Below are 25082 nucleotides of genomic sequence, written 5' to 3' on the forward strand. Positions count from 1 at the left end.
CCTGGCTCCCGCCCGCGGTCTTCTCCCCTCCGCACCCGGAGTTGGTAGGCGCCGGGGTGGGCCAATCGCCGCGGCTGGTGTTGGGAGGTGGCAGGGGTGACATTGGGGTTAGCGGGGCCGCGGCGGAGCTGGCATCATGCTGGCGTCGCTGGGGCAGTCGGCGGGGCGGCTGCTGCGGGCCGGGAGCGGCGTGACCGGGCTGCGGCAGTAAGTGGGGCGGGCGAGGGGAGCGGGGCGGGCGGGCCGGGTGCCGGCAGGGCCGGGAGTGAGGCGGCGGCGGCGGCGCGTTTGTTGCAGCGCGGGCGGCGGGGTGCACATCCAGCCGCGGTACCGGCAGTTCCCGGAGCTGACGCGGAGGCAGGTGATCCAGAGCGAGTTCCTCAGCGGCTTCATGTGGTTCTGGATCTTCTGGCACTTCTGGCACAGCTCGGACATGGTGCTGGTGAGGCCGGCTCGGCGAGGGAGCGGGGACTGAGGGGCCGGGGCCTGGGCCGGGCTGTGACCGTGCCTTTCTCCCAGGGCCACTTCCCCTACCCCGACCCTTCGGCCTGGACGGACGAGGAGCTCGGGATCCCTCCGGACGACGCGGAATAGGCGCCTCCCGCCGCGGGTGCCGCCGCTCCCGGCAGCACACCGGTACGTCTCCTGCCGCCCCTCCGCGCAGCCCCGGCCCAGCTGCCCCTGGGGACCGCAGCTAGGCCGGGGTTTTGCTCTGAATGGCGGTAAACGCAGGCACCGGTCCGCACGCAGTCTGGATTGTGCTTTAACTTCTGTTTCAAAGCTCCCGGCTGTGATGCAGAGCCAGGGCATCGCACCTGCTGGCTCTGCTTACTGACCGCCTTCCCTTGGTACCGCTACGAGTACCCTGCTTCCAGCAATCACGTGTGTGCTGCCAAAGATACCTGGGGCAAATTTGTTGTACAGAACACAGATACGTTTGCGCTGTTTATCGCCTTCACACACACTTTTCTTGTGTACCTGAATGCTCGAGTCCTGGTAACCTGGTTTTGGCAATATAAGCCTGCAGCGTACCAACTTTTTTGTCAAGTTGCAGGTTAACTGCTACCAGTTCAAAATTATTTTCTTCATGCTGTTCTGTAGACCCAGCGTTACCTAACCTTGGGGACATGCTCTCTGTTTTGAGAGACACCTGTGCAGTTGTCCCCTTAAAGGTTTGAAACTTTTGCTTGTTTCTAATTCTTTAATTACCCTCTCAGGCCTCTCTTCTGTTACTTGCAGGTCCTTGGAACTAAAGAGGCCCCTGGAACGAAAGAGGCTCCTCAGTCCTCATTTCAATAAAAGTTAACTGTAAACAAATTAAGCTATGTTGTACTTTGGTTTTCAGTGCTGTAGGACTTCTGGAGAATGACCATTACAGCTTGCGGGGGGGGGGAAGAGCTGTGTGAGTCCACATGAGCTGCTGCAATATTGGCTTGGCACATGGTTGTACTGCCCCCCGAGAAGTAAGGTGAAATATCCATGCTCAGAGTGATTTAAAACTTTTATGAAGGCAGAGTAGGTAGGAATCCCATCATTAAAGCTCTGCCAAATAACCAGTAAAAGGGTGGAGGGAAATAAAACTTGTCCATGTTTGAACTGCAGAGATGCTAACTTAAAAGACATTTTACTGAAATCTTGTCACCAAACAACAGTTGGACTAACAGTTGCCATAGAAGCAGGGGAAGTTACCTTGAAGAGAACCCAGAGCAAGTGGTGCCAAGCTTTCCCCGGGGTGAGGGGGAAGGGCCCTTGGCTATTACTAAAGTCCAGAATAATCCTTGTGAAGCAAAATACAGAGGTAAAAGCGCCTTGGGGGTAAGCACAGTGGTCAAGGGGGCAGCAGTCCAGCATAAGGAAGATGAAGGGAGGTGGAGTTACTCTCCAGCATCCCTGGGTATTTCCCCACCCCCCCCCGCCCCTTTCTTTCTTCCTTCTAGAGTTACATTGTAAAGTTAATTTTTCACTCCCCTTAAACCACCTTAGTTGCACCTCTGGAACTTCACGGAGAGGAGGAGTTGTGAATTACATGATAAAAAATCTCCTGCAGACTTTTCCATGCAGTCAATCTTTATTATAGCGGTATTCTCATATTCTCATATTCACATCAAGTACATAGAACTTTTTGCCTTTTATATAATACAGAGTTTTTAAATAACTTTACACAGAAATAGTTTTCTTCAATCTGAATTCAGCTATCAAATTTTAATAGGTTTTAAGTCTCCATGCTCTCTAACCAAACTGGACAATATTTCCCATTGTACAAATTTACATGAGAAAAACTCCAAAGTACAAATGAAGGGACAACAAAAGTAAAGGGGGAACGAACAAAGAAGAAAAATAAGTTGTATTGGCAATTACAGGGGAAACTTGAGAAGGAAAGAAGGGGAGTTGCCATGACCTATGTAACAGGAAACTGAAAATAAACATTTTGTTATGAATTAAAAAATAAATACAAGTTTCAAAACAATTACTCCATTGTAGATTTTAAAAAGCAGCTATGGAAATCTACTAACACAATTGTTTTTTGTTTTTGGTTTTTGTTTTTTTTTTTTAAGTAACCAGACTGGACCTTCTACTTTGCAGTTGTAAGCCCCTCGCAAACCTCTGGTGGTCAAAAAAAAAAAAATACAGCTGAAAGGAATGTTGTGTTAGCACAGAGTTTAAATTGGTGGGACATACATTTCATTGCACTAAGGAACAAACAAACAAAAGAAATCAAATCTCTATATAAATTTCCCTTTCCTCTCCTTACTAGATACCTTGCCTCTCTTAAATGAGCCTCTGTATTATGAGGTAATGCCATTGTCTTGACTACATATAAAAATAATCAAGTTTAAAGGATATAGATCTGTATATCTATAAACTTTAAACAAGCCAGTCCTCTCTCAGTCCCCCCCCCCATAGGGTCCGTCTACCGAGTGCTACACCTTCCATTGCTTTTTAATGACATGTAATGCATGGCGCCTCTCCCCCCAAGACACCGGTGCACCTTTCCTAACCTAGGAAAAGCAGCAGGCGCTTGAGTAAGAAAGACAGTGCAAGTAACGCACAACAGCTTACAAACACGTACAATACCTGCTCCTTCAAAACAAGGCAGAGTCACAGAAGGCAACGGTGGCCAGCCTGCATGTGTGTTCTGACAAAGGGCAAGAGGGATCCAATTAAGCAGCTGATGACCGATGACTTTTGCAATCGCTTAAGAAAAAGCATCACCTGCCCAGCCCTGGGAGACCGTCACTGGAACTGAAACAGGGCAGGGAGGGAAGTTACACCTGGAGGGCTGGGAGGAGCATTGGGCACACAGTCAGGATGCCCACAGCACAGCCGGGCTGTCTCGTGCATCCCAAATGGGTCTACACCCAGCTGTAGCGGCATGGCTCAGCGTGGGATCCCAAAAGGATTTCGAGGGTGGCAAGAAGTAGGGGGCAGGACTTTCCCCAATCCCAGCAAGCGAGATCAGAGGAACAGCAACATTAATGTGGGCTGCCAACACATGCAAGTTGGCCACTGTCAGGTTTCTGTCAGTTGAGGAGAAATGTGGGGAGGGGGAAGGAGGGGAGGCAGGTAGGACACAAGGCTCATGAAGGAATGATGTGCATTTTTTTTTGTTGATTTTTTTTTGTGTTTTTTCTTTTTTTTTCCTAAAGGTTCACAGCTTTGAATAAAAAAAAAAGCACATTTATTGCACTTATATTTTATTTTAGACAGAGTTAATTTAAATTATGCCCTCAAAACCCCCATCATCCCAAAATAACCCAACACCCAAGTTTGGTCCATTTTGCCCCCTAGACCCAACACTCATGCCCAGATGGTGGGCTTCATTTCTTCTCCTAACATTCCACTGAACTCCCAAACACACAGATTTTCTTTTCAACTAGGGTGAATACACAAATGCAACACAGAATGACATTTATCAAAACAAACCCCAACCATTTTCCAAACCCAAACAAAAAAAAAACCCCAACATAGTTATTTTTTTTATGTTTTACCTGCTCAAAAGTAAATGTCACACAAGGCTTATTCTAAAGTAGAGCTGCTGCAAACGCCATAAACCAGACAAAATGACCGGACAGGCCGCTGTTGGCTCTTAAGGAGGCTGGATGAGCTGAACCCACTGCTGCCGTGATGCACTATGAAGCGAATGCCTAGATAGTTTAGAAGTTTCTAAACACTCCCCTCAGCTCCCTTCTCTTAGGGAAGTAGTTTCTTTGTGATTTTGTTTAAAAACAGACAAAACGCCATCTTCTCACATGTACTTTTAGTGCAGAGTTTGGGGTAGGTGGAAGGATTCCAGATAGTTCCTGGAACATTAGTAAAACAGTTTTACACTTTGCTTTCTAAAAGGAACAAAACCAAATTAAAATTGGTCTTGATATTTTGTATGAACTGTGCATTTAGGCATAACTTTATAATTTACAATTATGCCCAAAGTCTTGCCCCAAAGAAGAAAAGGAAAAGATCTGAAAAAGCACTAATACCAAACCCCATTATTTTGTCCTTTGTGGACAAGCAGGTTAAGTATGACACTGGTGCGTAGGTACTGCCAGAAGTCTACATAAGTGGTTTGAAATTTGAACAAATCAAATTCAAACATACTGGTTGTCCCTCAGCTGACAAAACACCTACCATCTCCTGCAGTTAACATGCAATAACAGTAAGCGATCACTGAAGAGCAGCCTGCGTAGTTGAGAAACCGCAAGAGGCCCGAGGAAGAACTAAGGAAACCCGCTGATATTGCAGAAAACAAAATTAATCGCACTGTCTGGGCCAGGGAATTAACTGTATGGTCTGATATATGTGGGTTTTGATTACATGAGGACTAGCCATCAATTTCTCCTCATCTAGCTCTCATTTTTCATCTACTGTCTCAATCCAAGGTGCCATGACAGTGTAACTTTGGGCCTCTTCAGAGCTTTCTGTTGACTTTCTTTAAAAAGATCTTTGTGTCTTTGGAGGGGGAGAAGGGCTTATTTGAACTAAACGAAACTCATTTAATTTTTAATAGAGCAGATTTCAAGCAGCAGGTTTATTGTAACTGAATTAGGTATCCTTCAATTCCTAGCCTTGAAATGATCATCGGTATTTTGGGGAATGCTCTCTGCCCTCCTTGCTCCTTTACAATTTACCAACTCCAAACTACCTATGTATACTAATAGCTATATACAAAACTACCGCATCAGAAGTAAACCAAAGCCATGGCTCTAGTTACAAAGCACCTGGTTTACATTCTGTTGTACTTTTTAAGGTTGCGAAGGCACATGATCATTTGGCAAACTGCAAAGACTGTTTTGGGGGATCCCTATGTAAACCATTTAACAGAGGGTCTGGGTAGCTCTCTTTTCTACAGAAGAGATACATGCTAGTTTTGACTTGAACTCACTCTTGGTGTACTCTATATTCTGCAGTTTTTAAATAGTCTCCTCCTTCCACAGTTTCATAGTTATTTACTGCCGTCATGGTGCTGACTTAGTAGCTTTTGTGTTAGCATCCTTGAACTTAAATGCAAAGAAAAAGTTTTAACAACTTTGCTCTGCTCCTTTGATTTTATTTACTAGGTAAGAAGTAATGAAGCAATGAAGATAGATACTTAAAATGCATACCAAAACAAATACGAAGTGCAAACGCATATTAACAAGGCTGCAGTAAACAGAAAGTTTGTTTCCTAAAGTTCTATGTCAAAAGCATTAACAGAAAACCAGAACACCCAGCACCTTCAAAGTGATGCCGTAACAGTCCACTCATGCAACTGCTTTTTAACTGAACTTGACTGTACCTAGAAGCTTTGCCTGTCACATCGTGCTATTGGTGATGCTTTTTTTCCAACAGATAGAAGACACCTTGTCTACAGTACTATGAATAGTTTGTGCTACACATGCTGCACTCACAGTCAAGAAGGGAATGAAATCTATAGGCTGCAGAAGTGTGAAATGTCTACATGCTTCTTCCCTAAATTTAGCCCCTCCAGCTATCAGAACTTCAACTTGGACTTGTTTGTGAGGTTTCTGGGGATCTGGTTTCTCCAAATGTTCTGTAAAATGCTGGATGCATTTATATCACCAGGCAAATACAGAAGCAAACCTATTTATGAGTCATCTTCAGTGTATTTTTTTCCCCCTGATTTGGGCATTTGTGGAAAGATGTGGTATTTATCAACAGTCAGCATTTCATTCATTGTATGTCATGAAGGCCAAATTCTGCCTCTAATGAGCACATACTAATCTAAGTGATGTTGAGAGGCCACGGTAAGATGGCAATATTTGGCCTCAAACATTCTGCGTCATCATCAGACGCTAGAGCATTCAAGTACAAGAAAAGATGATTTTACATAAGCATAAAAAGCAGAAGTGGATTCATGTAATGTCCCGTATGAGTTTAGCAAAAACGAAATGACCGGGCTAACTGTATCTGGGGCCACGTAGGACTTAATTAATGTAGAAATTACTGTTGAACCAACCAGGCCTCTCTGCTCATACCATTTGGTTTAAGCTCCACTACAATGTTCCAGTTTCAGCAAACATGCTGCAGGAAACAATCACGTACTGACAGGGAAGATGTAACAGATAACAGGCCTCTCCTAACTCTATGCAAAAGGAAGGGCAGAGGGGAAGGTGTATGTGTGGTTAATAAAGACATGAAGAGCTGGGATTGGATACTGGTGGTTTCGCAAATAATTTTTAGGTACTAGGTACTGTAGAGCTAAACGCAGCGTGACTGTCCAGATGTTTGTCCCAACACGTGCACACAAAACATACACTGACATTTCCATACTACGGCATGTGCTGGTGGTTGGGACACCACAGAGAAGCTTAAGAAATTTGGTGTAACGGACACGAACGTATTGGTCATTTCCATTTACTTCGTTCATCCCACTGCTATACAGGGCACTCGGTTCTTGTCTGCTCTTATCTCCCCAGTCACTAAACATCTACAGAGCACCTTTAAGACTGGTTCTGATGGCATGCAAGACATCCAGAAAAACTCTTGAGGGAAAAGATGAAAAAAATAGTAATCCCAGTTATTTACAAACCGAATTTCCTCCAAAGTTTTGCACGAGTATTACATGGGACCTCTTACAGACAAACACACATTACTACAGCTATCTGGAGGGAAGCAAAGGTGAAGACCAGTAGAAATGCATCCTGAAAGGACTTCTCTAAACAGCAGCCAAACAACTTGCACATTCCTCAGGGAAAAAAAAACCCCAAACAAACAGAAAAACAAAACTACAAACAAACCCCAATAATAAAACCCCCAAAGATCACGTGTTACTTATAAAGTGCTTTGCATGGACAAGGATAGCAATTTTCCTTGTGCTTTTCCTATGGGCTCAAGAAGCATATTGTAGACTAATGGGTAATGAATCTTCACAAAAATAAGATCATTTAAAGCAAAGAATGAAATTCCTAACAGTTATATTTTAGCAGACTATCTTCTGCCAGCATGACCTTGTGGAAGGAAACTAGGGCTTTTAACAAGCTCTGTGAAACAAATGACTGTTGATACACCTGTACATACTTGCTCCGATAACAGTTTCTTTCGAGAGAATATTAATTTCCAGTATGCCCGACATGTACAAATTAGGCCACGGCCCACAGAGGGGCTGGAGCAATGGGCAGGGTGGAAGGAGAATGAGCAGTGACTGCTTCACCCTCTGGGAGTCTGTATCCCTAAACGCTCTCACCTGCCTGCTGACCCCAGCGGCCCCAGGCTCCTTCCACCTCTTCAGTATTGGCCTCGGACAATCACCGGGGAGCACTCCAATTTCACCGGTCTGCACACCACCGCTCGCTCATTAGCTTCTCCACACTGGAAAGTGGCTATTGCTATTATTTAAATTCCTGTCAATCTCAGTAAGGAAAAAACCTTACAGCATCTGAAGACCCACAGCAGACAAGAAAAAATTTGTGCTTTTTTTTTTTTTTAAAATGCATCCTGTACACAAAATCAATTCTGTTCATGTACCAACATGAATCACTTCATTCTTGTAGTGACTATTAAGTCATTCACTATTGCTGTCTTGCTAATGTTTGTGGAATTAATATGAATACACAGTATTTCAGTTATAATTCCCACTTCAGATTAGTCCGGTCCCTATAACCCCAGTAAATATTTACTGACAAACATAACAGACTACCAGCAACACTGCAGAACTCCAGGGTTTTAAAAGCACGTTCCACTACCGATGTGCGTTTCTCCCTTCGCCTGGGAGCAACCTTCTGCAGACAGAAACGGTCCAACTCTCCTAGGGAGAGAAGGACAGTGTCCTCACCCAATACACCCACATTTAGCACGGACATCACATTCACACACATTTAACTCCTTCATTTATTTGTCATGATTTTGTTTAACACCCTCCCAGCCCCCAGCAAGAACCTCTGTGCTAGAGGGGGGTCGGTTCTCCTGCCTCACCTGGAGTGGTACAGGGCAGATATGAATTAAATTCTGAAAACAACTGTCTGAGCTTGAATTTCTTTCTAATGTGGTCTGACTTGCCTCTGTACAAATAATTTACATGTAATACCACATACCAGAGAACTCTGCAAACAGATCACATCACAAGATATTCTACTAGAGGTAAACGATGTGCAGAACTTTGAATTGTTTTTTCCCTGACTGGGTAACTTGTCAAAAAGCTACCGACCATTTGAAAACCAGGATTGGAGGACAGGAAAACAAAGCGCTCTAATGGAGATACCGCCACCTTCATCCTAGTTTGCAAAGTGTACGAAAGGGAAAGACAAACAGAAGGGAAGAGATGACAGGGAAGAAAGCAATGAGAGGAGAAGTAGTCAGCGTGGATCCAGCAAGTACCGTTTTGTTTTGATCTAACAACTTGCCATTAGGACAAGATGTTCCACATTTACACACACACTTATCGGAGGACGTTTAGTTAACAGGATAAAAATCCTTTAAAAAAGCTCTTGAAAGTACCAAAACATAATTTTCGGAATGTCTAATTCTAGGGGGTTTTTGTATTTGTATTAATTCAACCTGAGAACTTTTTTCCCCATTTATGAAAACATTACATATTGGTAAGGTACCTGGCATTAACCTGCACCCTCATTTAAAATAAAACTTTTAAAGTAGGTACATACACCATTCACAGTCTGTATCAGGAATTCTACAGACTTTAGATGCTGTGCTAGCATCCTTGATAAATATATTGTATCATATGATACAAAAGAAAAAAATAAGAGAGGACAATCTCGCTACATTTTTTTTTTAACTTCAGTTTGTTGCTGGACCAACAAAAGAAGGATTTTCCTAATCCTTCTGAAAGATGTATATGCACACACCAAGAAAATACTGGAAAAGGAAAAGGTTAAGGTTGGTGGTTGTTGTTTTGTTTTTTGAAGAAGTGATAAAGTAAATCTGAAAAAAGGTGCAGCAGCATCCCCTTTTCCTTCAGATTAACCTCTTTCCCTTTAGAGTAACATCTTCTCCAGCTCCCATCACCCCACACTTTTAATTTTACTGGAATAAACCACAAAAATATAGACAGATTTAGGTGTTTGACATTGTACTACAGTGAAAAGGGGATACTGCATTGTCCGTAAATCAGTGAGTACACCAGGAAAAAAAAAGATCAGAATGGAGGATGATTCTTTTAAATTAGCACTCATCAGATTTTCAGCCTCTGATGGTACGTTGTTAGAGGGAGAAAGCCGACCGGCAGACCATCCAAAGCAAGTCTCCTAAGTTGCAGCAGCAGTTCCATCCCCTCATGCCCGAGCACCGCAGTCACACCACGAGCGCCCTCTCCTCTCTCCTGGGAATGATGCCAACGGCACAGGCAGCCACTGCGGGTCTCCGAACGCACGTGGTGGTTTGTGTTGAAGGAGAAACACTGGCAGCAGAGGATTCTGGTTCCCCAAAAGGTACTTTTTCCCATTGTGTTGGACTGGCAGTTCCATTCTGCTCCACTTTTAAGCTTATGGATATCTTTTCTAAATTACTTTAGGTTTTGCAGAGCAGAACAGAGTTTTGATGTTACGAAACTGTAGGAACACAAGACTTAAATAACAGAGTGGGTGCTGCCATGGTGCTGTGGCTACTTGAACGCTGCAAATTCTCCTGTAGAGGGAGGACAAGAGCTTGGTTTAAAAAGGTGATTTCAGTTACTAGGTGGTCAGAGATTTTCTCCAGACTAGCTGAACATTAGGTTGAATATAAAAGATGTTAAAAAATCTAAACTGTTAAAATTAAAGCACAAAAGAATACATAGTGAAAGAACATTGAATACAGACCCAGCATATTTTACAAAAAAAAAAAAAAAAAAAGAATTTCTTGAAAGGAAGCAGTACCCATTCTTCCCAGGACAGAGGTCTAAAAGTTCAAGCAAAATCTAATTCATCATGCATTTGAATATAAAATGTGTCAGTTTAATTTCACTTCAAAGCCCTTATTGCACATATATCCTCCTGAAAAGCAACAATTGCAATAAATGTGTCACACTGCAAACAAATTTCTGTTCTGCTGTAAAACTGGTTTAATAACAAAGAACTACTTGACACACCCATTAACCTTTAAAGACTATATACAGTAAAGTGCCTGAATATTAAAGCAGTATTAAAGAATACTAGAATCTGATTTAGAGACTCAACCTACTGTGAGAAAAATAAGAATGGTGAGATTGTTTACTGACTACCAGACCAGAAATGAGGCCTCGCTAATAGGGAGCACAACAAATAACGCAACCTCATGTTTTCTTCAGAATTACTGAATAAACAATAATACTATGCAGTGCTTTCACATGCAATGATCTCCTGAAATTCTATCAGCATGCTGTAAGACAGACTGGTAGTCCCATTTTGGAGATGATGAAACTATGGCACAGAGTAAAATCACTGCCCAAAGTCTAAAGAAGTTTGCCAGAGAATCGAATAGAATCTGAAACAAAGATACTCATCATCTTAATCTCATATTTTAGCCAAAAAATTTCCCTGCCATCCACAAAGAAATCATATTCTACAGGATTTTTACCGAGGGTTGTCCAGCTATGCTGGACCAAAATAACTCAGGAGCAAGAGAAAAAGAAACATACATGTAACTTCCTTTTGTTGGGATCTACATGAATTTTGGGTTAGTTTCTTGACAGCACTCCTCAGAGCTCTCTGAAAAATGAAGGACTGATGAGCCAACAGAAGAGACCTTTTGTTCTGTTCAACAGGAGTGTGTGAATACCATTACAGCCAGACAATTGCTCCCTATCTCCATGTCCTTCCATCCCTTCAAGAGCAAGTGTTTTGTTGGTTTGGGTTTTCCTTAAGATTATTCTGAATGTTGGAAACAAATCGGAAATATCCCTGCAAATAGAATTTTAGGCTGATAGCATTAATTCTATGGAATGTCTTGCTCTATAAAGAAGGGAACCAAGAAAATGATCAGCAGTCTGCATGGGGAGAGGGAGGAAAGGGCATCTACAGGGCCTGGTAGGAACGGCTGATACAGCTGATCTAAGGGAACAGGAAGAAAACATGGAGAGAGGAGAGGGCTCTGTGTGTCATAGGAAACGAGAAGGGAGTACACTCAAGGTCTGAAGTAAGGGTAGCTGGCACAGGGGGCTATGACAGACCTCAAGCTCAACGTGCCTTGATAGACTGTGGTGGTAGGTCTAAGTTATAACAACAAAAGAATGAAAACTTTACAATGGATCTAATTGCCTGTTTTACTAGTTCTACCAACAGATAAAACCCTTGCTCTAAAATACTCTAAATATTTGATAATTTTTCTTGCTTCTCTCCAGCACATTTCACCGATCTCCCAACTCTCTTCATAGTATCTTCTAGAAACACCTCAATTTTTGTACTATTTTTCTTTTAAGTGAAGAAGGACAAAAAAGTCAAAGTATTGCCTGTGAGGCTAATTTTTAAGAATGACATTCATGCTTAGCTACACTTTCAAAACATGCGCTACTTGATTTATTTTTCAGTCTGCTTTCCTAAACTGCTGATTAAAGATCAATTTATAAACAAGAGATTGCTCCCTCATTACTCATCTTGTCCTTCTGCCCATTTCTGGTAATAATTCAGCTTTTAATAGTCATACAGGGATTTCAGAAGAAAAGATGAACCATTAATTGGGAAAGGGCAATGGAAAAACAGGATCGGAAGTCAAGAAGCATTTCAAATAGAATGGTAGCTATAAAAAGGTGATTTTCAGACTTATCTGCCATTTAAATAAGACCTTAACAAAGACATTTGCTTTGACAAGCTAGTGCTAAATCTCCCCTTTCAAAATGCAGGTGCTAATCCGATCTCAAATCAAACGGAGACCAAAAATAGGTAACATGTTCATCTAATAATAGGCTTATGTGGATTGAACATGTATAAAATGCAGTTACCAGTAACAGCTTTCTCTACATGAGGGATGTAGATGGCTATACCTATCCATGTACAGGAATCCTCCATCCTGTTAGGTGTCAACAGGACTTTCTGAGGAGCAGCTAAAACGCTTTACGTTACTCTTTCTATTCTGAAGATGTAAAGTATCTGTAGCTGGTTCTTTTATCTTCTGAAAGAAATCCCACCTGTAGGAGAGGGAAAGAGAATACAGGCCATCTCTTCCAAGACTTAGATGCACACAGATAAATGAAGTAACCCGAACTGTGAATTCACTGTTTTCTAGCAGGACAGGAAGGTCTTGCCTGAGAGCAATGAATGGGCAAAATGAAGACAGCTTTAGGAATTTGCCCTGATATGCCCTGTCCTGCAGGAACACGATCATCCCAATTCTGCCCTAAGTCTTAGGATGCCGTTCCGTAACGGCCAATGCTAATCTAAACTGGGACTACTGCAGTCCCAGTCTCCCTCCTGACCTGAGCTGTAGAGCAATAATCTGGCCCTGAGGCAAGGTGGCTCAAGGAGCTGACTTAGCAAATGGTAACTCAGGCTGGTGGGCAAGGAGAGTTTTCTAACCAGTTTTTGGAGAGCTGCTCTGTTGGTGGTGGTGGGAACCTGCTCAGCTGCGTGGAATGGATTCATGGAATTGGAGAGCATCTGCCAGTGCAAGGGTAAGGAGCTGGGCCATGGCTGCTCCAAATCAGATTGGCTTACCATGAAGCTATGAAACCACATACTTAGCGATTTGGGATGTGAACAACACACCAGACATTTTTATTCATTGTTAGCCAGACATCTGATGTGCTTGTTACCAGGCAGAACTTCTAACACTTGCTTTGACTGGTAACAAAGAAATTCCTTCCCAAAGGATGGACAGCATTTGAAAACCTACAATTCTTACAGAACCCTTCCAGGTTAGTCGCTACGGTCTTTCTACGCTTGTCACATGCAAAGCAAGTGGAAACTATTTTAAATGCACACTTTCAAAAAATCTGTAGTAAAAAGATGATCCAGTTCTTTCACGTTGTGTCCAAACAATGTATTATAAGGGCATGTTCTGAGCAAACCCACTGCCCCTGATTCCTGGAAGGATTTAAGGTGCAGTTACCAATCTCTACTCTCACAAATATATGTTATCTGGATTTATGTGGTTACTAAGGTATATTACACAACATCTTAACTGTAATCCTTATCCTGGGGTACATGCCGTGTTTCTCAGAAGAATCATAAGGAGAAGAATGGTTCCCTTCTCAGGCCTGTGCCAGCCTTGTCTACTGAAGTAGAGAATAACTGACGTATCAAAGGGAAACACCAAATTCCAGCACCTTGCCTGGATTACATTAACAGGCACAAAAAAAGTATGACAGAGGCAGTTTTCTGTTGGATCTTGCGCTGATCTTCTAGTATGGATACTATCCAATGGCTAAATAAAAATTTGGAACATGCACTGATGTGGATGATTAGTATCCTCAGAAGAATATATGGCAGCATTTATGAGGATCTGGTCCTTCTAGAAGGTACCAAGACAGATTTTCTTTCTATACTGAGATGCACGGAAGTAAAAAAAAAAAAAAAGGAATCTCACACAGCATAAAGTGCCCCTCCAGAAAAGGACCGATAGGTATCTGTTTCTAAACAATATAGCTGAGTTGCATCTTTGAGAACACTGACCAAAATCCGCAGGTGTATTTAGGCATCTTCATCCTACATATGTTCCCAAATCTCGTTGAAACAGTAATTACACACTACAGAAGTTAAACCCCTAAATGCCTTTATGTCAGATAAAGTTAACAATCCACAAAAAAAACAGCCTCCTTTTAGGCTTCATAAAATGTTTAGCGAGAAGCTAAGCTCATGTTATGGCCATGGATCCCAAACTGTGCTCAACATGTAAGAACATGTGACACAGGAAGAATTCTAATACATGGACCATACAATAGAAAATGAGGCCAAATGTGTCTAAGGATTCCCCCCCATAATTGTAGTTCCTATAGCACAGAAGAACAATCTTAACAAGGAGGAAAACACTACTCCAAGGAATAACTTGTTTGAACTTATCTGGCAGATCTGAAAAAGAGTAAGCCTGGGCAGGGCACTCATGATGGTTCTGCACTCTCCATAACTCCCCGTGTGGTTAAACCTTTTCTGTCTGGGATGACACATTTCCAGATTCTGCAGGAGACCCAGCAGCATACTCTTGCTCTTACTGAGACGGACATTGTAGGCTGTACTGAATACCATACCTCAAAGCTTAAGAAGCATTCCTCCTCACTGTCTAGAATAATTAAAAATTAATGAGTAAGAGGGGAAAAAACCCCACTTAAGTCCTGTTTTCATTTTAAGATAAGCCTGCCAAAATGAGGTGAAGCTATCCGAAAGATGGGAAACATTTTCTAAAACAATAACAGCTTTTGTCGTCCATAACTATTTCCATAGAGATAGATTTCAACAGCTGAATTTTCTTGACTAACAAAATGAGAAAAGTTAGTTCCCAAACTGTTCCAACGGCTGAAGCAAAAAAGACCATTTGAATCCAGCCAGAAAATGTAGAAATTGCCTACATCTCTTCGAGCTCTCTAACTCTGCCTCCTGTTTCAAAAGGCTCGGTTGCTAGACAGCAGAAAACCTTTTTTGAATTCCTAATTTCAAAACCCTATTGCTAGCAACATGCAAACTTCTCCATAAGTGTGTAAATCAGAAGCCATTATGAACACTCCTGGCCCTTGAAGTCCTAACAAGAGCAGCAATAGCTTGCTTCCAATGCAGAAGAGTCTGTGAAAATTAATACCTTAGTTTAGAACAAACAAAAGCACATAACTTATTTCAAAATATGCAAGAACACAGTCAATAACATTATTGTTTTCATATCTGACATCAAAGACTGATATAACTTGAACTGCTACTCTGATTCACCTCTTCCAGAGGAATGCTCTGGAGAAAAATACAGTCTTTAAAATGAGCTGACAGGATCTTGGTAAGGTGTCTAGCTTTCTCAGATACCTAGTCTAACTGATTCACCTCTAGTCAAACTAGCAGCTTCTATTGTCACTGAGCAGAAGCACGTTCAGTGGTATTCTTAACAATATTAAAGTAATAAAATAATTTCATTTTAACAGAATTCATGGTCTAATACTGACTCCATGAAAACAACTGCTTTTTCAAATCCTCTTTTCCTTTTATGGGTGTTAGCAGTCTTTTTCTCTTAAAGTATTTGGTTATGCTCGAGATTTAAAATATTTTTTTAGTTTTGAAAGTCGTGCTAATTGAAAGATACATGCACCATTACCAGTAATATTCTTGCAATTCAGCAAAAGCAGATTCAGAATTTCTATGTTGCATTGTAACAGAACATTTTGAGATGGTCTAAACTATAGCAGGTCAGAGCATTTAGGCAAAAATAAAAAAAACCCAAACCACAACACCGCTCCTCTGCAGGAAGAGATGTTATCTAAACAGCACTATTTTAAACTTCAACTTTCAAAATAAGAGTGACATGTCACTAAGGTCTTTCTTTGGGTTCTGTGTTATATCTGCTCACTGTGGCTGACCACAGAAAGTTTTGACTGTGCTCAGCCTTGAAGCTAAGCTTATTTTTGCAATTGTTTCCCACATATGAGTAGTGTTACTAAGTGAGGAACCTAAAGCCTATTGCTCAAACATAATGACCTCAGCTGAAGTAAAAAACCCAAATAACACCACCATAGCTTGAGTAGATTAAAATCAAATATACTCCTGAGTAACTAATTCCAATCAATAAACTAGGCAAAAGTGACACAGGCAAACAAAAATGACACCCAACGACCTTAAGAGGATTTTTGCTTGTTTTGAAGTGACTTTTCCCATTTCTCTTATTTGACCTTATAATTCTTCTTGTGCCAGCTGTTCCTAGGGCATTCCTTACGAACACAAACTTTGTGCTCAGGACATTCAATGCCCGCTGTTAGGAAATGAGTCTTCATTCCCTCAGTAAACCTTAAAAACATAGCTGGTAGGAACTGAGAACGTACACGCGGTTTGCACGCACAGGAACACACCAGCCCACAGACACACACTTTCACATTGCTTTTCAGTGTACTGGAAACCCACCGTATCCCCCTGCTTGGATGGGTGTTTTTGGAGAAGCACAAGCATATAGACTAAAATCCTCTGTCTGGAAGCCAGCCCGGTTTAATGAGGGCTCAGATGCACTGCGGTGAATTTTTGGCAATGACCGGGCCAGAAGCTCAATGGAGGCAAGAATCTGAAACGAGTAGAAAATATGTGATCAAATCTGTTGTTCCAAACTTGTAACAATCTCTTAAAACCAAAAGGCAGAACATCAATTAACTACAGAAAAATATTTATACACAAATTCAAACAGAAACTTCTAAAAAGAGATTACTGTATTGCACTCTGATGTTTACATCCTCAAAAAGCTGAAAAGGACATTTTGGGAAGAAACTGTCTCATTTTCCCCTTTAAAAGGGCATACTGATTTCCCTCTGTAAGTATAATGAATATAGTCGCCTTTTACTTGCCTCCTTGTTTATGCACTAGTACCTCTACCTACCATCACCGCAAATACACACAGCTTTGGCAGCAGTTTGCTTAATACCATTTACTAGAAAGTCAGCAGGGGGAGCTCCTTGTTTTTCAAAAACGACTTGGTTACATTTGAACAAGAAAAAATAAGGTGTCATGTCCTGCCCCCCCCCAGCTTTTAGAATCCAAACCTTGCTCAGCAGGCACGATAAATCAAGTTTTGTGACAAAACTATGAGTTTCCCATCATAAAGCTTGGGGGAAGAGCAAGGAGAGGGATATGAAGATTTCTGAGAACATCCCCAACAAATTCTAATTTGTGTGTCTAATTGCAGTTGTTACTTTCACTGTCTCCCAGTTAAAACTTTCTCCAACACAAATGCTTTTCCAACTACACAAGTCATTTTAATACCTGCTTTTTGAATTGAAAATGAGCATTTCTAATTAAACAGCACTAACCAGGTACTGAACCAGTACTCTTATGAAGTCATTCTATAGCACTAATCAAAAAAATTTTGAACTGGCCAGTAAGTTAATAACTGATCTTTATTTTTGATATTTGAATTGTAAAGTCTACTGAGAATGAACTTTCTCACCTGTGGAAAAAGGGGTCTCTCATCTCTTTTCTTTTTTAAGCATTCTGCCATTAGTCTCTTCATAGCTTTTGGACAGTTGCTCCGTACTTTGCTGAGGTCTGGAGATAGGTATCCTCGGCCCACCATAAAAATTATCTTTAGTTAAGGGGAAGAAAGATGAAAGAGGAAGAAGATGACTCCATAATACAAACAGTAACAAAAGATGAACATTTTGCTAGACCATTTTAGTTCCAGCAGCAAGTTTTCTGCTCCCAGGAAACACTAAGAAACTTGGAAATTTCAATACCGGATAGAGTAATGCTTGCTAACCTATTCAGTACAGAGAAGAAATTAGATTTTTTCCTCTTCCTCCTAAGAGAGATTTCTGTGAAACTTGAACACTAGTAAATGGTGACCATTTTTAGCAATAACCATCTAAGGAATGATTCTTCAGTGTCAAAAACTGTTAGAGAAACAAAAACAAGCAACTCTGTGGCAGGAACAGAATGTCTAAAAATAAGTATTCTGTAAAAATAAATATTCTGTTTTATAATATAAGTCAACAGCAATTTCATATTGAAAGGTATTTTAAAAAAAACACATGAACCCTAGATACTAAAAACATTTACCTTTTGAGAATAAATTCCTTCATATACTTTTCCACCACAAAAACTTATTCTTGACATTTGACCACCTTCCCCACCCCACAAAAAAAAAAAAAAACACAAAAGAAAAAGAGAAACTGCCTCTCCTCTGCCGAAGAGGAGACAGACAGGCTTTGTATTTTTCCTTCAGCATGGAAGGCTTATATTTCACCTAAGGATAAAACTTAAGCATAAAACAAAGTAAACTAATAGCAAGCAGGAAAGCAGAGCATAAATATGGTTAATACTCTCTTGGATACGTAAAAAAAACCCTCAAAAAACAAACATCATCATGTGAAGCCAAGGTCAAATGCAATGTGGTTTGAGTACCGCAGTTGTGCTGACACTAAAAAGCCCTTTTCAAACTAGCTAATCAAAGATCTATTCATGCTGCAGCACATAATCACTAGCTTTTCTGAATACTCAGACAGACCCAGCAGGTGTATTACACCTTATATTTAATGAAATGTAACTATTTCATATCTTGCCACTAGAAAAAAAAAAAACAAACAGAAAAATCCCACATCTCAAGCAAGCTATACATGTTATTTATACTAACACAATTCTGGTCCTTTTTCAACTTTCTGATTCAGTCGCATCTGTGTTGGCATCAAGGAGGAGTATCAAACTCCCATATGGTTTCTTTAGAAATCCCCATGTGCCAGAGCAGCATTTCATAGTAAAAACTTGTCTATCTCATCCTTTACCTCTGCTGCAATGAGACTTATCATATTCTAGAAGTTACTCTTTTCTAAATAATTACACTACTTAAGTTGAAATTATTCAAAATTCATTATTATTTATGTTTCCAATACTCTCTTTACAAATAACATCGGGACTAAACTTTTATTTTAACTAGAGAAAAGAGAATACCACTACAAGAACAGTCCTAGTCTGCCTAGAAAAATCTGTTAAGGTGACAGAAACATTCTGAGGTATAACAAGAATGATGCTTTGCTCGCTAAGATTCTTAGTTACATCATGGTAGCTGATGTAGACGCGTTAGAGTGAGAAATATTTACGTCTTTTCAGACAATAGACTGGGAGTGACAAAATTCAAGACACATTTTATATGTTAGCTTCACTTGCAATTTTAAATTTGTTTCAGCACTCAATTGTGAGCACCCACAGCACTGGGCTCATCTTTCAAATCTCAAAAGGTAAAACCAAAACAATGCATGAATACTGCTTTTAGAAGGCTATATCCATCTGGCCAGGAATCTGGACATTTCCCTTCTTTCAAAAGGCAAAAAAATTTTAAAAGTAAAAAAAAACACAATAAAAAAAGAAGTCACTCCAAATTTGATTAATTGGGATGAAGTGTTCTGACAAATATGGAAGCAGCCTTATAAAATGGCATTCACAGATGAACGTTGCTATGGTTGCAATTCTCAAGTACTGACAGTGAAAAAACAAGGGATGCGGACACAGATACAACATAAATATATCACCGCCCAGACATGGAATAGCTTACACCAAAAATCTTGATGCATAGATACTATTTTCAGATTAGACAAAGAAACAATGAATCAGATATGCCTTCACAAATGTGCCTATCCTGTGGAGATATATTACAGGCATGTGGTATCATTAGACTTAAGGAATTTTGTTCACAATTAAGTAATCTTACAGGATTCACACACTCTGGAAAGTCACATACTCCAAGCAAGATTTGAGAGATGCTGATATCCTGAAATTCAATTAGGTGGTGCATGTATTTCTCAAGATTGAAATTAATATAAAACATTCAGTGAGATGATTGCTGTTCCATTTTGTCAGTCCTGCTGCCGAACTATTATTTCGTGCGAGGAGGGGCAGGGGGAAGAGGAATAACTGAACATACAGAGGATCATTTTGCCTTTGCAGAACTATTCTAAACTAGATTACTATTAAGTGACCTGCTCTCTCCCTAATAAGTATCCTGGCAACCAGCTCAGAAGCTGAAAAATCTATACTTTGAAGTACAAAAGAACAAAAAAAAACCCAAACCACAAAACACACCCTCAAGAGAAGTAAGTAAATTGGTGCTACGTGGCTGAGGTGAGGCAGATCTAGAAAATGTAGAAACATAATCTCCCAACATCAGAATCAGAAACACAAACCAAACACACAAAATATCAGAACGTGCACTTCACACGGCTGAACTGATCTCTGTTTCAGGCCACAGCTGACTGAAATCAATCCCTTCCCTTGCCTTACCTGGTCCCTGTTGTTGATGTTTAAGTATGGTAACTGTCCAGTCATCAATTCGTAAAGAACAATCCCAAACGCATACACATCCGACTGAAAGCTATATGGGTTTTTATCTTGCATCCTAATAACTTCTGGTGCCTGTACCATAAAAGGAAAGAAGTAGTTTTTATTTCACCATGTCAGGCTGCACCTCATGTACCAGGAACAAAACATGGACTTGTCCAGAGTGTAACAGGTGCAAGGCCCACTCTTGCCTTCAGATGTTACCAGGTCCTAATATGGAGTGGATCTTGATATGAATCTCAAAATCCATTGGTTCAGTTTAGCTTGGTGATCCCTTTATTCCTCTACAACAGAGCAAAATGACCTTGTGTGGGCTGAGAAGCTATTTTGAAACCAGAATTATAACAACAGTGAAAACAATGCCAACTAACAGAGTCTTCCATTTTTTTCAGGGAGGAAAGGAGAAAGCGGAGCTGCACAGGAGGTTGTAACTGAGACTTAAGCAAGCTGTACGACCTCTTGAGAGTAGCCATGCTTGAATCCTTAAAACTTAAAAGCATCTTACTGTCAGATGAGCCACTTCCTCTGCTCCTTTGCAGGATGTTGGCCATGGCTTTTCTCATCTTTTCGTCAACCCTGGATTAATCACACCCTTTCTCCTTAGCCACCATTTTCCTTTCAGTTTAAACCTCAGAATAAGGGATGAAGACACTAAAGATTTTTTGCTGACTACTGGAAAACATATGTTTACATAAGAACTGAAAAGCATTCATTTAGTACTCCATATTACTGCTTGTTTTTTCCAGCTTAAGACAGTTTGTATATGTCAGTGTGCTGGAGGGATAGTCATAGAAACTTTGGCCAAAGGCAATTAAATTTGTCGAAACAAATGCACCACTTCCCCCTTGCTTACCATCCATAGAATAGATCCAGACAACTGTTCAAACTGATGGGATCCACTCCATCGTGATTTCACTGTAGCTAGACCAAAATCACCTATTTTTACTGTGAGGTCTTCGTGAAGAAAAATATCTATGGGGGAAATGTTAAGGGAAAAGAAACAAGTGGTACCGGTCCTGTCCTATGCGAACAATAAATCACTACAAATTTGCAACATTAGACATAACGGTTTTAACCACCACTGAGGAAGGTTTTCATAAAATACAGGTTCTAAGTAGCCAGCACAGTGAATTGTGGTACTTCAGGCTTACATAAGTAATGACTGGGCCAGCGTTGAACAAACCGTGGCCCTGGTGGCTTTTGTGAAATGCCAAGTACAAGCAAAGCTGAAAACACTACATGAGTGAACTGGCATAATCTTTCATCATATGCAGAAACCAAATGATGCAAAAATCTATGTGATACAACAAATCTTGCTACGTTATTGCATTCACATCAACAGACATAGTAAGTATTCCTTACTTTACTACTACTGATATTACCCTTTCTCAATGAAAATTCGATTCGGCAAATATTCATACATGAGCAGCTTTTCACATCAATACATTCATTTCTGGCAGAAAAAATACCACAACAGGAATGCTGTCATGTTCCACAACCACATCTTTGGGAAAGGATACTATTACTCTTGAGGTCTCTGTGGATGATTGACTTGGCATGCAAATAACTGAAAAGGAACATCATAGATTAGGTGGGTTAAATGATATTTCACTAATCAACAACTCAAAATTCATCATATTACTGAAACACAAATTCTGTAGATATTCAAATTGTACATATTTATCAAGGTGGTAAAATTTCAATTACTCATGACAGTTCCTGCGACAGTCGTGAGGGGAAAAAAAAATAAAGATTAGATTTCCAGCTCAAACCTGATGCTACTGAAGAATGAAATAACAAATATGCACCAGCTTCTGCTTCTCAGTTCTAACTCAATATTCAAAATAAAAATAAAAGAACTTCAGTAGTTTTTGGCATGCAATTCAGTGCTGAAGGTTTTACCTTCCAGCCTTAATGGTGACTGTTAAGACCCCTTGCAGGCTAGTCACAGCTTTAGGTAAAGTGTTTCTAAATTGCAGGAGCTAACTGTGCTTCCAGTCTCAGTGTGTACTCAAGTATGCTGACTGCTTTTTAGTATGGTACTGGAAAAAAGATCCCCTAATTGCAGACTGGATAAACAGATTCCAGGGAACACAGAGAAGAGTACTTGCCCCACAGCATTGATATAGCCTAAATTAGGCAATTAGTCTCCCATGGCTCTTTGTTTAGTCAACGAGATTGGCACAAACCTGCTGCAAAAGCCCCAATTTATGTCTCTGCTTTGAATCACACTCATGAAACAGCTTCAGCATCTCCACTACCTACAGAGGGAGCCTGGGGAGATGAGCAGGCTAACAGAAGGCTGAAGCTGGTTGCTGCAAACACCTCCACACCTCTTGACTGAAAATGTAATAGAATACTTAGTAGAAAAATGGCACAATTAACTGCAATCATCATAGCAGTTTTCCAGCTGGAGGGCTATTTGTCTGATCTTACATCAGTGTTCTGATTTTGACACACAATATTAGGCTAGTTTTGTAAATTCTAACCTGCTCAATTGCCCTCTATGGGAATAAGGATTACTTACAGTCCTTAGAACCAAATAGGTATGTTTTCTTCAAATGCTGAAATCTATTATTTAGAGAGCTATGATACTTATAAGAAAGGAGAAAAACCAAAATCGATTCCTTCTGCTAACAGGGCTGTCTGCCTTCTGCATTATCTTACAGGATTCTGTCCTCTTGTTCAGAGGGTGTTTCTTTTTAAACTATGTTTTACCTCCTACCATAGGACGATCTGCACTGTGAAGATCGTAAAGCCGGGAACAGAAATCTTTGCTCACAAGATTGGAAGTTTAACTACACTGTAATTATCTTTATTTACTATCTAAGACTATTTTTCTTTGATGATTTGTATTTCCTTATGTTCCAAAAAAAGAACACAAAGTCTATTTTACTAATCAAAATAATAAACACTTCACCAAACACTTTGATCAAGTCAGGACCCTGGGCTTGGCAAAGTGAGCAGATAGCTGGCCTTATTTGCCAATGACAGTCAGAGTGCAAAGGGGATAAGTAAACATTGCCCCAATGCTCATTTGCAAACAAGTAGTAAGATACTTACTCCATGCCTTGTGCAGTCTGTCGTGCAATATCAATTAGTTTGATCATTTCAAATTTGGTCTCAATGATGTGTAGATGGTGATATAAGCTGGACCCCTCACACCATTGTGTAACGATAGCCAACTGGGGTTTTGTTGAATAACCCATAAAAAGCAGGATATTCACATGTCGTGTTTTCCTGTTGGAAAAAAAAAATCAGGAGGAAATCAGGCAGATCAGGAAATCAGGGAAAACCCAGGCAGATCTCTCACCATCTACGTGTATCTTTCCAAACAGAAGTTGTTGGGTCATTGTCACCTTTTACTAAGATAACATGATAAACCTGTTGTTAGATTCAGTTTAATAAGTTATTCCAGCAGTTAGCCCTTCTTATCATAATGACACGGAATATCTGTTCTGGAGTAAGCATCGCTTCCTCTTGCTTTTTCAAGCAACCCAACCCAGGACTGCTCAGAAGATGCTGTTACCACTAGGTCCCCATGGGACAACAACAGTTCGCGGGCAGATCTGCTTTTGTGTAACCCCAGTCCAGCTATGAGATGTTGCTGCTCAGGAGGAGGACATCCAAAATAAAATTCCAGTCTCAGAGGCTTCCAGAAGGGACAACTCTTTCATTCAGAAACCAGCAACACACTTCCTTGACAAGGCTTTGATTTTTCTTAGTGCTTTATTTGACAAGAATTTCGTACTCTCTATGGATCCATACAACAAAGGATGGAAACAGGTATGAAAACTGTACCTCAGTAAGGTTAGGATATGAATTTCTTTCCAAACAGCACTGGGAGAGACTGGATTTCACCAGAGATTTGGTCAGATTAAATCAAACCTATTTCAAAGATGGAGCAACTCCAGACAGAAAAACTTCACAATGAAGAATGTAGGATTATCTCAGTAGATATCTCAGTAACATTCAAAGCCTGAAAGAATTGACTGATATGCTGTGAAATCTGAAAGATTCTCCCCACCCTCTAGGAAAAGTCAATCACATTCTTATTGTCATCAAATGGACATGAAGAACTAGATACCTCCAAACATACCAATGAGACATTACAAAGATAAAGTACCTAAGAATTGGGGCGTATTTCCTAGCTTTCCCAGGGTCTGAGGAAAAATAAAGGCAATCTTCTTCCAACACAGCTCGGTACCAAAGGCAGTCAGCTTGCTGTTGATGAAACCTGACAGACCAAGCTTAAAACCTGTAGTAGCTTCTTAAATCTATGCTGCTGCTGAAGATGGCAGAGCTCTATCTTCTCTTACATTAACAAAATAACATGGGAGCCTAGAGTGTGAATCCCTTTGTCGTCTCAGCAATGCAGACTAGAACAGTTCTACACTATGTGACTGTGCCTTTGTAGGTTCAAGGGTTTGTCAAGCAATGCTGAGAGTAACTGCTGAATGAACAAAAAATAAACGGTTTCTTGCAAATCCTACCTCAAAGCTAAGAGAGTAATGATGAAGCATAATGGAAAAGGCACAACTACAGGTAAATCTGGCTTGTTCAGGTCAAAGGATAGGACAACTGACTATTTACTGTAAGTGCTGAAACGATCAACAACAGAGAAAAGCTAGACTGCCAGCAGAAATCTGGACTAGGTATGAAATAAAAGATTTTTGATTTCATGAAGTTCTCCTGAGCAGGTATGTCAAAAATATGCAGAGATATCCAAAGTAGCATGCCCCAGAA

The 25082-nt window shown here is 40.6% G+C and overlaps 2 protein-coding genes across 3 annotated transcripts in view; one reads left to right on the forward strand and one right to left on the reverse strand.

Annotated features, from left to right (window-relative positions):
• The first annotated feature begins 56 nt into the window (after positions 1-56).
• Positions 57-1321, forward strand: NDUFB2 (NADH:ubiquinone oxidoreductase subunit B2). Its single transcript, XM_054801431.1, has 4 exons — positions 57-207; positions 298-442; positions 520-636; positions 1240-1321. The coding sequence occupies exons 1-3, from the start codon at positions 137-139 to the stop codon at positions 592-594; spliced, it is 291 nt and encodes a 96-aa protein (XP_054657406.1). The 5' UTR covers positions 57-136; the 3' UTR covers positions 595-636; positions 1240-1321.
• Positions 1322-2046: 725 nt separating this feature from the next.
• The window catches only part of BRAF (B-Raf proto-oncogene, serine/threonine kinase), an 89559-nt gene continuing 66523 nt past the window's right edge, over positions 2047-25082 (reverse strand). For both annotated transcript variants that reach the window (XM_054801309.1, XM_054801232.1), the window contains 7 exons: positions 23400-23576; positions 21857-21903; positions 21190-21308; positions 20280-20411; positions 17458-17592; positions 16428-16581; positions 2047-10074 (listed from right to left, as the gene is read on the reverse strand). In XM_054801309.1, coding sequence (XP_054657284.1) covers positions 10052-10074; positions 16428-16581; positions 17458-17592; positions 20280-20411; positions 21190-21308; positions 21857-21903; positions 23400-23576 — 787 coding nt within the window. In that variant the 3' untranslated portion in view covers positions 2047-10051. The remainder of the gene's footprint in view (positions 10075-16427; positions 16582-17457; positions 17593-20279; positions 20412-21189; positions 21309-21856; positions 21904-23399; positions 23577-25082) is intronic.

Source organism: Grus americana, chromosome 1 (assembly GCF_028858705.1).
Source record: "Grus americana isolate bGruAme1 chromosome 1, bGruAme1.mat, whole genome shotgun sequence".
In the NCBI taxonomy this organism is placed as follows: domain Eukaryota; kingdom Metazoa; phylum Chordata; class Aves; order Gruiformes; family Gruidae; genus Grus; species Grus americana.